The sequence below is a fragment of the Chrysemys picta genome, chromosome 21 (assembly GCF_011386835.1).
Source record: "Chrysemys picta bellii isolate R12L10 chromosome 21, ASM1138683v2, whole genome shotgun sequence".
In the NCBI taxonomy this organism is placed as follows: domain Eukaryota; kingdom Metazoa; phylum Chordata; order Testudines; family Emydidae; genus Chrysemys; species Chrysemys picta.
The window spans coordinates 15,353,833-15,367,193 of NC_088811.1; the positions used below are offsets into that span (position 1 = coordinate 15,353,833).

Here is a 13,361-nt window from a genome sequence, read left to right on the forward strand (position 1 = left end):
TACCCCCCAAAATACCTGTGCCCCCCCGTGTGCAGTTACCCCCTCCAGGGGCAATAACCCGCACCCCCAGGGCACAAGGATCCCCCCCCATGGGCAATAGCCCCCCCGTGTGCAGTTACCCCCTCCAGGGGCAATAACCCGCACCCCCAGGGCACAAAGATTCCCCCCTGGGGCAATAGCCCCCCCCCCCGTGTGCAGTTACCCCTCCAGGGGCAATAACCCGCACCCCCAGGGCCAGGGCCAGGGCCACCCAGAGGGGGGGTGGCAAGTGGGGCAATTGGCCCCAGACCCCGCAGGGGCCCCCACAAGAGTTTTTCAGGGCCCCTGGAGCAGGGCCCTTCACTCGCTCCGGGGGCCCCGGAAAACTCTCGCGGGGTCTGGGCCCCCGGAGCTTCTTCCGCTCCTGGTCTTCGGCCGCAGCTCGGCGGTGGGGGTCCTTCCGCTCCGGGACCCGCCGCCGAAGACCCCAGGCCCCCTGAATCCTCTGGGCGGCCCTGGTTTGAGCATTGGCCTGCTAAACCCAGGGTTGTGAATTCAATCCTTGAGGGGGCCATTTAGGGATCTGGGGCAAAAATCTGTCTGGGGATTGGTCCTGCTTTGAGTAGGGGGTTGGACTAGATGGCATCCAGAGGTCCCTTCCAACTCTGATATTCTATATTCTATGTTTAAACTGCAGAAATTGGAACATTGCAGCCAGCATCTTTAGCTAGACACAGAAACTTTTAACATTAGCTATCCCAGCGTATTGTGATAATACTGCAAATCTTTAAACCCACGTAAAAAAAATCTGGTAGATTTAATTAATTTTCTGGCAACTGGCAAATCCATAAAAAAACAAGACATGCTGGTCAGCTGCTGGCCAGGTGGTAACCTACCTCCAGGGGGCAATAACCCACATCCCCACGGCACATATACCTGCTCCTAGGGCAATAGTGCCACCATTGCAAGCACACAATCCACCCCTGGGTGTAATAAACTCCAGGTCCTCAGGCCTAGACCCACCAACCTTCCTGGGGACAGTAACAGCCCAGGAAGAAAAATCCAGGGACTCATCCCTTTTCCCTCCCACCATGCTATCTAGGGAAAGACTAGTTCTCTCCCCTCGCCCACTAGTATCCTAAAAGGGGTCCCTTTGGGACTAAAAGGATTTGAACTAGGCACATTGGGGGTCTTGTCTGCGTGCATGTAGTTTTTTATTTAATTCTTCCCCATTTGCTCTAACATCAGTGCAGCTCTACCAATGATAGGAACAGTGAGAGCACTAGGCCCTTACTTTTTTTACCATGTGTCATCTAGACCTGCTCTGAGCAGGGGGACCAAACCTATTAACTAGCCATAAATATGAAATGTGATAGGGGGAGGGGGGATCAAACAGGTCCAGGGACAACACCCTGTCGAGGAGCCCTGCCCCACCACCTCTAAGTGCTGGGAGGGGAAGGGTGCTCGGTTTACTACCAGGGTGCTGGCCCTAGACCCAGTTGGGGCTCTTTTTGTTGTGTCAGCCACTGGTGTACAGGTGTCTGATAAATGTGAAGCTCCATCCCCTGGCAGCTGCTAGAGAAAAAAACTTTTGGTTTCCTCATCCCAGCCCCCAACTCCAGAGCCTGTAAAAACACACCTTTTTGCAGAGAAGACATAGTCTTTGTTAGCGTTTGGGGCTAAAGCCCCCATTGGGGTGCCTGCGGCAGTTCACACCTCTCTCCTTTGTTTCAAGCTGCCTGCAGACTCAGGCAAACATCACAGCATCCGTTCACACTCACTTTATATTGGGGACGTTTCCTTTGCAATCACCAGGGACAGAGACGTTTTAAAAAAACGGAGCTATTGGGAACACAAGATAAAAGCCACTGACTGGGCAGGGGAACGTATCGGTTCACAGTGAGCCGGCCCCGCTCCTTTCTAGTGACTAACAACCTGTCACTCGGGTGGGAATTTGGAGACGGTCCCTAGTGCCCGGCGGCGCAGTGAGTCCTTTCCCCATGTTCCCTAGGGCGGGCGCAGAGGCGCATGCGCAGTAGGATGCTCCTAGCGCTACGGCGGGCGGAGGTCGCTGTCCGGCCGCTCCGCCACGTTCGCTCCGCCATGGCCCAGTCGGCGCGAACCCCGGGCGGCCCGGCCCAGCGCCCGGCCTCGGTGCTGGGCACCATGGAGTTCGGGCGCCGCACGGACCAGGAGGCGAGCGGGGCGCTGCTGCGGGCCTTCCTGGAGCGGGGGCACCGGGAGCTGGACACGGCCCATCTGTACGGGGGGGGCGCGTCCGAGCGCATCCTGGGGGCGCTGCTGGCGGGCGGCCACGGGCCCGCAGGTACGGGGGGGTCAGAGGGCGGGGGGAGCTGGGCCGGGGAATGGGGGAGGGGGTGAGACAGGGTGGGGGAAGCTGGGCATGGGGAAAGGGGGAACTGGGCACGGGGGGCGAGACACGGGGGAGGGGGTCAGGGCGGGGGGAGCTGGACATGGGGGAGAGGGGGAAGGGGCGGGGCATAGGGGAGGGGGTAAGAGGGCGGGGGTGGGGTAAGAGGGTCTGGGGAGCTGGGCATGGGGTTGGGGTGGGGGAGGGGGTAAGAGGGCGGGGGCTTTGGAGAGATGGGTAGGGGGTAAGAGGGCGGGGTGGTGGGGTAAGAGGGTCTGGGGAGCTGGGCACAGGGGTGGGCTATAGGGGAGGGGGTAAGAGAGGGCTGGGGCTTTGGAGAGATGGGGGGGCAAGAGAAGGCAGGGTGGTGGGGTAAGAGGGTCTGGGGAGCTGGGGGTGGGGCATGGCATGGGGGAGGGAGTAAGAAAAGGTGGGGGGTTGGAGAGGTGGGCACGGGGGAGCTGTAAGAGGGGCTGGAGGGCTGGGCATGGGGTGTGTGTGGAGAGGTACTTATGTGGGGGGGTAACTGGGGGAGCAGGAGCTGCCCCTGCTGAATACCTCTCCCCCCCCCCGCCCCCCATGGGCAGTCAGTGGAGCAGGGAGCTTGGACTCCCCACATTCCAGGGGAAGGGGGTGGAATCCCATCTCCTTTACCTGGGCTGCTCCCCAGGGGGGTGCAACCTAGGGTCTCCCCCTCCCACATGCTGAGGGGAGCGGGGACCCTGCTGGGGCAGCAAATATGAGGTGTTGGGTAGAGAGATTGGCTCCCAGGAGCCTAGGGGTGCGTGTGTGTGTGTGTGGTGGGGGTAACAGTCAGGACATTAAGTATCAGGGGGTAGCCGTGTTAGTCTGTATCCACAAAAACGAGGAGTCTGGAGGCACCTTAAAGACTAACAGATTTATTTGGGCATAAACTTTCGTGGGTTAAAAAACCCACTTCTTCAGATGCATGGAGTGAAAATTACAGATACAGGCATAAATATATATTGGCACATGAAGAGAAGGGAGTTACCTTACGAGTGGAGAACCCAATACTCCCTTCTCTTCATGTGCCAATATATATTTATGCCTGTATTTGTAATTTTCACTCCATGCATCTGAAGAAGTGGGTTTTTTAACCCACGAAAGTTTATGCCCAAATAAATCTGTTAGTCTTTAAGGTGCCACTGGACTCCTTGTTGTTTTAGTCAGAGCATTGGAAACTGCCAAACACCTAGGCCTGTCTCTGTGCACATACTGTCTCCCTCCTTCATCCCACTCCTTGGCCCCTCCGCCAAAGGGCACAGCACTGACTGGCGTTTATGCAGCTGCACACCTTGGGGAACCCCAAAGCACTCAGTGTTGTCAGGCTCCCCAGGTATCTGGAGCCCAGGTGTCACTTGTTGGATTGCCCTTTCCCTTATGTGTGGGCTTTATTTTGCCCTTTGCACTCAGGAGTCTCGTGCTCGATGTGCTCTGCGTGAGGTGGTGGTGGTGACAGAGTTCACTTTGAAGGTCTTATAAAAACTGTCTCTCTCCAAACAACTTCTCATCTGTGTTACTGGAACACTTTCATGTTTGCAGGGAAAAATCCCTTTAAAATCTCATCACCACTGATGCTGTTTGCTTTATGCATTTGGCTTGGACAAGATTTAGGTGCCTAACTTTGTGCAGCCATATTTGGGCACAGAATACTGGTCGTTATAATACAATATCTGTATTCCAGTAGTACACAGGGGCCACATTTAGGATCATTGTACTAGATGCTGTACATATACACATGAAGACATAGTCCCTACTCTGGAGAGTATACAATCTAAAACTACAGATTAATTTTGTACTCCATTGTGGGGAAGCAGGGATCCATTGAACTGACTCTGAAATAAATCAGTTATGCTCTATACATCAAGTGAACAGGGGTAAGGGGAAAACAACTGTTACAGCCACTGTGACCACCCAGCCCTTCGAAGAAGAATAACGAGAGAATTTGTGTAGGTTGCTGGATTGGGCCTCTAGGATTTTACATGTTCCCTTATGTGGATATTTAGATAAGCATTAGCAATTCTGTAACCCTATTAATTTGGCTTTCCCTTTGTGTACTGCCGTTTGCAGATGTTACCAGTCTTGCCTGGGGCTTCTGTAAGCTTGTACCATGTTATGCATGGATTTTAAGTGGATTGTGCCCCTCCTTATCCCCATCCTTCCTTCACCTGATTACTAAAGATGAAAAACAAAATTGGTTATTTTCAATCTGGTTCTGTCTCTGTCTTAGTGAAGATGGCAACCAAAGCCAATCCATGGGAGGGGAAGACTCTGAAGCCTGAGTGTGTCAGGTCTCAGCTGGAGACATCGCTTGAGAGGTTACAGATGAAGAGCGTAGACTTGTTCTACCTCCATGCCCCTGACCACGACACCCCTGTGGAACAAACACTACATGCCTGCAATGAGCTGTACAAGGAGGTAAAGGCAGAGGCCCAAACCTGCGACTTTGTCCACTTGGTTTTTGTTTTGTTTTATCTAGGTTTACTTGTGTCTTCTCCTGCTTTCCATTGCAGGGGGTAGTGTGAGTACAGTGGTGAGGGGGCAGAGCTGCACGAGGCAGGGAGGAGAAAAAGCAATGGCCTGTGTAAGGTCTAAACAGCTGGTACCATATAGTATCTCCAGGTGATTCATTTAGTACTATAAATAAGATCTCATAAGTTCTAACAGGCTTTAGGATTTCTGATTTTTGCCTCCTGCTGTAAATTCGTCCTGTGCTGCGTTTAGCATGAACAGGTAGGGAAATGAGTTTTTAAAGGGTGTAAATCCAGCCCTTCTAATTCAAACAAAACAAGGGAAACATTTTTATTCCCTTTGGGTCTTGTAACTCATCCCCATTTGGAGAAGGAGGTGATCAAAAAAGGGAATCTAATTTAGGGACTAAAATCAGTTGACACTCCGTTTCACTCTGTTAATCTTAAACTGTGTGTGTAAATACACTCTGCAAGAGACTGGGATTAAATACTCTCTCTATTCCTCTACAGGGGAAGTTTAAGGAGCTTGGTCTGTCGAACTATGCAGCTTGGGAAGTGGCAGAAATCTGTACCATCTGCAAGTACAACAACTGGGTGCTTCCAACTGTGTATCAGGTGAGGGTTGCAAATTTAATATGGTCTACCAGACTTCTGCAGCTTTACCCAACCTGGAGCTAGAGGGGCCTGTCCCAGTGCTGTTCAGGTGGGGACTACTCCATCTCCAGGACGATGTCATGAAGCTTCACCCACTGAGGGCAGCTCCTGGGAAAATTGGAGCTGTAGAATCTCACTGAGTGGCTTGGAAAGCCCAAGCAAGTCAAAATTCACAAACTTTAACTTTTATTCTTGTTGCAAGAGTCCAGGGAACCTGTCGCTTTATTGTGGTAGTTTCCAGGAGCCCCCGTCTCAGACCGGGACCATATTGTGCTAGTTACTGTACAAACACTGAACAAAAAGATGTTTCATTTAGTCTGATAAGACCTTTTTGGACAAGTGCAATTAGAAAGCAAAGTGAGGTCACTACTCAGACGTAGTTAAGAGTATACGTGTCTGTCATTTGTTCCAGCAATTTCTGGGATGTGAAATTGACAATGTAATGTTTATCAGTACCATACAATGATCCAGGAAATCTGTTCTTTAGCAGGCACCAATCTGTTGTGACCTGGGGACTCTCTGTTCTGACTCCTTCCATATGACACAAAATGTATCCATGGAGGAGGAGGAAAAGGGCTATTCCAGCTCCACTGGAATTTTGCACTTTTGATTTGAATGCAATGCAAATACATCATGGAGCTAAATGGGAGTCAGGCTGTGCTTATGCAATGATGGTTAAATAACTGCTGCAAAGGAACTTGCTGCTGGGACACACATTTCTTCAGGATGTTTGGAAGGGGTTACCATGGGCAGATGCCTGTCTATACAAAAGGCACAGTCTTGCTAATGCCATGAGCCCAGATCCAGAGCACTTGGTTTTATCTCTGAATAGTTGTAGACAAGGCAAGGTGAAAGGAAAAGCAGAACCACATTTTTCTGAATGGCAGGTTTCAGAGTAGGAGCCGTGTTAATCTGTATCCGCAAAAAGAACAGGAGGACTTGTGGCATCTTAGAGACTAACACGTTTATTTGAGCATAAGCTTTCGTGGGCTACAGCCCACTTCATCAGATGCATGTAGTGGAAAATACAGTAGGAAGATATATATATACACAGAGAACATGAAACAATGGGTGTTACCATACACACTATAAGGAGAGTGATCAGTTAAGGTGAGCTTTTATTAGCAGGAGAGAAAAATAACTGTTTGTAGTGGTAATGAAAATGGCCCATTTCCAGTAATTGACAAGGAGATAGGAGGAACTGTAGGGGGGGAAAAATAAGCATGGAGAAATAGTTTTACTTTGTGTAATGGCCCATTGTTTCATGTTCTGTGTGTGTGTGTGTGTGTGTGTGTATATATATATATATATCTTCCTACTGTATTTTCCACTACATGCATCTGATGAAGTGGGCTGTAGCCCACGAAAGCTTATGCTCAAATAAATGTGTTAGTCTCTAAGGTACCACAAGTACTCCTGTTCATTTTTCTGAATGTTAGTTAATTTGCCCTGCAGACATGTGGCTTTGAAGTTGTCATTACTAAATCATGTCCAGTTGGTTGTGGGAAGTTAAAATCTGCGTGTAGCTTTGATGCTGCAGTTCACTCTGCCACCCATGGTGATCAGTGGCAGGGTAGTGACGGGCACGTCAGGAGTGTAGGTAAATGGTGCCAACAGTGTTAACAATCCACTAGGAACGGGATTGAGCCACTTCATATAGGTGGCCAAATAGCCATCAGATGGCAACACGTCTTGATCGTTATTAGCCTTCTGGATTCTCACCATCGAATAGGGAGCCCTTCCTCTTGCATTAGCACGCCATAAGCTAGCCAGGCCCTACTCTGAAGTTCTAAGTGCTCTTTTTTGTTACAGGGCATGTACAATGCAACCACTCGCCAAGTGGAAACTGAGCTGTTGCCGTGCCTTAGACACTGTGGAATGCGGTTCTATGCCTACAATCCTTTGGCTGGTATGAGCTGGGCAAGCATGAGGAGGAAGGGTCTGCTAAATGGGGTGGTGGTGGGGGAGAGAACTGAACCAAATAGAACAAAAATAGCCTGGATATTGGCCTGCCCCCCTCTGAATAGGGCTCCCTCCACTTCAGCCAAACTGCCACCACTAACAGTGGGCTTAGAAGTGAATAACAATGGTGGTGTTGGGGTGACTGGGTGGCGCAGGGGACAGATAATGAGCTATAGAGCCCTCCACCTGTAAGTCACCCTTGAATGAGTTCATCTCAATCCATTTCCTAGTTTACCTGTATCTCTGTATCCCTGTATCTCTGTATGCCACTCTTAGTCTGTGTGTCAGCAGAGATGAAGGATTGAATGGGGCCATGAAAGCTGACCCTTTGCAGGCCAAGGCAGAGGCTACCCATGCTGTGTTCATCTATTTTCAGGGCTGCCAAGCTGGCACCTTTCCCCAGCACTAGATTCAGAAGAGAGATTTACACGAAGTAAAATGACAGCTGTAATGACTCAAGTGTCTTGATGCCAAGAGTCCCTCTTGCCTGACCAGGGCTCTTACTAGGGCAGAGGGCCCCTTCCCTACAAAGGGCTTGTTCTGCGGGTCAGAGCTGAATAGGTGGAGTTTTTACACCCTACGTTTCACTTCTTCTTGCCCTCTCCCTTGCTGCGGTTTATGCCTGGGCTGCAGGAGAGGCCTTGTGTACAGAGCTGTAGGAGGTCATGGGCTACAGTACTTTTTGCAGGCTGTACAATTCCATCCACCACAAAATCCTGGCCACTAACAATAGCATGTCATTGAACCCCTGCAGGAGGGCTGCTGACAGGGAAGTACAAGTATGATGATAAAGACATGAGCCAACCGACTGGCAGGTTTTTTGGAAATGATTGGGCCCAGGCCTACAGGGACAGGTAAGTTTCCAGATGGTAGAATGGCAGAGAGACGGACCTCTCCTGAGGGTAGAACAGTGGTTCTCAACCAGGGGTCTGGGGCCCATTGGCGGGCTGCCAGCTGGTTTCAGGGGGTCCGCCAAGCAGGGCCGGCATTAGACTTGCTGGGGCCCAGGGCAGAAAGATGAATCCCCGCCATATGGGGCTGAAGCCCTGCCATCCGGGGCTGACGCCGAAGCCTGAGCAACTAAGCTTTGCAGGGCTCCCTGTGGCGTGGGTCCCCTGGCAGTTGCCCCGATTGCTAGCGCCTAATGCTGGCCTTGGCTTTTATATGCTGAAAAACAGTTGTTGTGGCACAGGGGGGGCTGTGGAGTTTTTATAGCATGTTGCGGGGGGCTCGGAAAGAAAAAGGTTGAGGATCCCTGGGCTAGAACGTTACCTTTGATTCAGCCTAGAGGAATCACCAAGCGAAGATGCAGGAGAAAATACAAATGACTAAAGTCTGTTCAGTGATTATGCCCACGGGCAGGTGATCTCCCTCAGTTATTGCTGAGCAACTCTTACACTGTCCCTGTACAGTGGTGCTTTGGTGCTCCCCTGCAGCACTCGGGTGGTGGGAATTTGTTAACTAGAGGGATGGTTTAATGATCATAAAGAGAACAAGTGTGGTGGCTTTATTACAGCAGAGGACTGAGTAGGGGTGCTTTCTATAGTCTAGCTCGGGTTCTCAACCTTTTTCTTTCTGAGCCCCCTTACTCTCTCTTCCCCCCCTCTCCCCCCAAACATATTATAAAAACTCCACGGCCCACCTGTGCCACAATAACTGTTTTTCTGCATATAAAAGCCGGGGCCAGTGTCGGGGGGAAGTAAGCAGGACAGCTGCCTGGGGCCCCATGCCACAGGAGCCCCTGTGAAGCCGCATTGCTCAGGCTTCGGCTTCAGCCCCGGGTGGCAGGGTCAGGGCCCTGGGCTTCAGCCCCATACAGCGGGACTTCGGCTTTCTGCCGATGGCCCCAGTGAGTCTAATGCCCCTACTTGGCGGACCCCCTGAAACCTGCTCCCTGACCCCTAGAGGGCCCCAGACCCCTGGTTGAGAACTACTGGTCTAGTCCCAGCTTTGCCACCAACTTGTTCTGTGGCCCTCCAAAAATCACTTAAATAGCTGTCTCCCCGTTTGTGAAATGGGGCTATCGACCTCCCATATAGGAGGCTGAAGCTGAATGTTTGCAAAGTGCTTTCAGCTCTTGATGAAAGGCCTACAAGAACAACAAAAGGTAGTCAGGTTTTTCTAGCTAGCCATCTACCATCTAGTGCATCCTTAGTACACCAATGGTCTGGTATCTGGAAAGGATGCAGGGGCGTGAGCTGGCTGCTGTGAACTTGTTTGCTGTATCTACACAATCTATTGTACTAGCTATCTTAAAAAAATAAAATCAATTCTACACCAGTGAAATATAAGTTGAGTCCAAAGCCTCAACAGGCAACATTATGCTTGTTAAACAGTGACTGCAGCATCCCTGATCTCGAAGAGAGGTTACCTTTTGGATCACCCAAAAACTGTTTGGGTAGCATAGGCCATAAGGGCTGCGTTGGGTACATGCAATAGTCCAGGCACTGGTCTTGGACCTGTTCGAGGTAGGAATGCCCCTTTGTTCTCTTGCCTGCAGTATGGAGCCATGTCTGAGTCATAAGAAGAAGCCAGAGATAGTTGAGTTAGTAAAATGAATGCTCCATTAATGTCTCCTTTGCTGCAGATACTGGAAGGAGCACCATTTCCAAGCCATTGCCCTGGTAGAGAAAGCATTAGGGGAGGCTTATGGCTCTAACCCCCCCAGCCTAACTTCAGCTGCTTTACGCTGGATGTACAACCACTCCAAACTTCAGGTAATTGCTTGACTTTAACAGACGGGTGGTATGTCCAACAGAACCGGAACTCTGCCACTGGATTTCTTTGGTTTTTCCAGTTGCAGTACATCAACAGTGAAATCTGTCTTTTAATCCATTCAGACCCTACTGCTCTGTTCTTTTTGAAACATTGCTTTGGTCTTCCAATGCCAGGCCGTTACACACAGCAGAGTATAGGAGTGAATCGGCTCTACACTTCTGTCTGTATTTTGTCTCCGTGGCCTGAAGGAAAGTGGAAGATGTTAAATGCCAGATGCTCTAGTTTTGACTTTTCTCAGCCAGCCACTGCCTCATGAGGTGATAAACTGGCTTTTCATTTGGCCAGGAAATTAATGGTTATGTTCTCTTCCTCCCCCAAAACATCCCTCTGGCCACCCACAGAGCATGAATTGGCAGCCTTTGGCGGGTTGGCAAGACTTGGAGGCAGTGACAGCACATTGAGTTCTGGCCTTGTTAACAGGACTGCAGTTACCACATATTTCCCAAATATCCAGTAGTTGCCAAAGAGCAACATTCAGCTGAAAGACAAACAGAGCTGAAGTCTGATGTATGTTACAAGATGGGAGGCAAGCTGGTTTTCCTATAAGGTAACTCCTCCCTTTCCATTGCAGGGTGCCCTTGGAGATGCAGTGATCATTGGGATGTCCAACATGGATCAGCTGCAGCAGAACCTCATGTGCAGTGAAGAGGGCCCTCTGCTCCCAGCTGTGGTGGAAGCATTTGATAAAGCCTGGCACCTAGTGGCACATGACTGTCCCAACTACTTCCGCTAGAAAATGGGGGTAACAAATTTAGTGTGGGGATGGTAACCAAGTATCCTGGCATCTGAGACCTCCTAACTCCTCCTAAAGTGTTTCAGAGGAAACTTCACCTTGGGATCACGGGTTCCAGGTAGTGAACGTATGGGTGCCACATTGGGGTTTCCTTGCACTAGGGTTGAAGCTCTTCGTACAATCACAAGCCTCACTGTTTCTATGCTGATTTAATGGTAACTGCACATGGTGTCGGGTTTTTCCTTAAACAAAACTAAAAGCCATAATTGTTGAGAATGTCCCTTAATAGGGCAGCTCCTATTTTCACCTGATCACACAAAATAGTGTTGTGATTCAGTGATGTAATTCGTGAAGTCTCCAAGCAGGAATGTGGATATTTGTCTTCAATCAGCTGTCAGAATAAAGCATTTTCTAACTCAGGCCATGCCTGTTTAATTTAATTTTGGGTTTTGTTTTGAATTTCTGCTTAAAGCTGTTTTAGTAACAGCCAACCCCAATCACAGTAGCGGTTACAAGGATAGTTGTGCTTAAAGCGATGGAGTTCCTTTAGGAAGGGTGCAGGTTCCAATTTTGCTTGTGCTGTTCACTCATGAAGGGACTTTAGCCCAGTTACTTGCTCTGTTTCCAAGGCAAGAGCTGTGAAAATGAGCCTCTCTAAAGTTGAGAGAGGAACTTCAAAGCGCAGACTAGGCCTTCTGAAACTGTCTTAAGCCCAGGTGCAGGCTTCCTAAAACACGTTTTGTTAAATAGTAGAACTGCAGGAATAACCTTAATGTAGTTTGGCTCAAGAATGGGAACTATCCTGCCCATTAAGTAACTGTTTAAATAGCACTTTGTTTACTCCAGTCTAGCTACGTAACTTCCTCACTTCTGTTCAAGATAACCCACTTGAACAGTGGACGTCATACACAAGACCAGTCCTAGGGTTGCTAATTTTGGTTGGGTATTCCTGGAGGTTTCATCACATGACAATCTTTAATTGAAGATTAATCTTTCATTCCTGGAGGCTCCAGAACAATCCTGGAGGGCTGACAACCCTAGTCTTACCTCCGGTGGAATTTTCCACAGGCTGTGTGTAACCTAAAGTTGTGGTTCAGTCTAGACCAGTGGTCACCAACCGGTAAATTTTGATCGACTGGTTGATGGTGGAGCCTTTGACAGTTGACCTCAGTCTAGGGTTGCCAAACCGGGAGATTGGCTAACAGTCCTGCAGGGCAGTGGGGCTAAGGCAGGCTCCTTGTCTGCCCTGGCCCTACACTGCTCCTGGCAGTAGCTCCTGGGGGCGAGGGAGGGTGTCTGCATACTGCCCTTGCCTGCAGCTCCCATTGGCCGGGGATGGGGAACCACAGCCAATGGGAGCAGTGGGGGTGGTGCCTGCACACAGGGGCAGGGTGCTGAGCCACCTCCCCTTCTCCTGAGGAGCTATTGCTGGACATGCTGGCCAAACTCCTCCTGCACTCCACCCCCTGCTTTTGCCCTGAGGCTCTGCACCCAAACTCCCTCCCAGAGCCTGCAGCCCCCTCTTGTACCCCAAGCTCCTACGCAGCCCTGAGCCCCCTCTTGCAGCCAACCCCCTGCCTCAGGCTCAGTCTGGAGTTCCTCCCACACTCTGAACCCCTTGGCCCCAGCCAAGAGCCCACACCCCAGCCCAGTGAGGGTGAGCAAGGATGGAGTGAGAGGGGAAGGGTGTTTGTGTGATTACTGTTATTTCTACATTTTCTTTGAGGTAGTTCCTGGGTTGCACTTAAATTCAGAAAGTGATCTTGTGCTTAAAAAGGTTGGAGACCACTGATCTAGACTCTTGCAAGTGCCATAGGCACTAATTACAACTGGTCATGTGACTGCTTTACCACCACAATGCCCCCCCTTCTGTCTCAGTCATGTAGTTGCAACCTCAGTTCTGCATCCTAAAGTCTTAACTACAGGATTTTTGCCTGCTTCTAGATTGAGTATTGTACACACATACTCCTCACTGTCAGAGCAACTCTACTTCAGAGGTTAGTTACACCAACATTTAAAGTATAACATTTAGGACTCCTTTCCCCTTTAAAAAAATTACTCATTCCCTTAGAGCCTTGGAGGTGCTAGGCCAAGAATCAGTTACAGGAAAATCAGAGGTATTCTATACTAGAAATTGGAGTGAAGATAATTCTTCTATTGCAGTGGTTTTCAACCTGGAGTCTGCAGACTATATCTAGGGGTTCTGCAAAAGGTTGGCATTACCACAGAACAGGGGTTTTCAACTTGTGGTCTGCAGATCCTGGGGGGGGGGGGGCTACAGACTACGTAAGATTTCAAAAGGGGTCTGCACCTCCACTTGAAATTTTGTAGGGGCCTGCAAGTGAAAAGAGGTTGAAAACTGCCGCTCTGTTACCATTCTAAACTGAGAAAT

General features: G+C 49.9%; 1 protein-coding gene across 1 annotated transcript; it reads left to right on the forward strand.

The window, feature by feature from the left end:
• The first annotated feature begins 1,992 nt into the window (after positions 1-1,992).
• Positions 1,993-11,409, forward strand: AKR7A2 (aldo-keto reductase family 7 member A2). Its single transcript, XM_065574852.1, has 7 exons — positions 1,993-2,305; positions 4,602-4,789; positions 5,353-5,457; positions 7,309-7,405; positions 8,213-8,312; positions 10,046-10,175; positions 10,808-11,409. Exons 1-7 carry the CDS (start codon positions 2,008-2,010, stop codon positions 10,967-10,969), a joined length of 1,080 nt encoding a protein of 359 aa, XP_065430924.1. The 5' UTR covers positions 1,993-2,007; the 3' UTR covers positions 10,970-11,409.
• Positions 11,410-13,361: the final 1,952 nt, after the last annotated feature.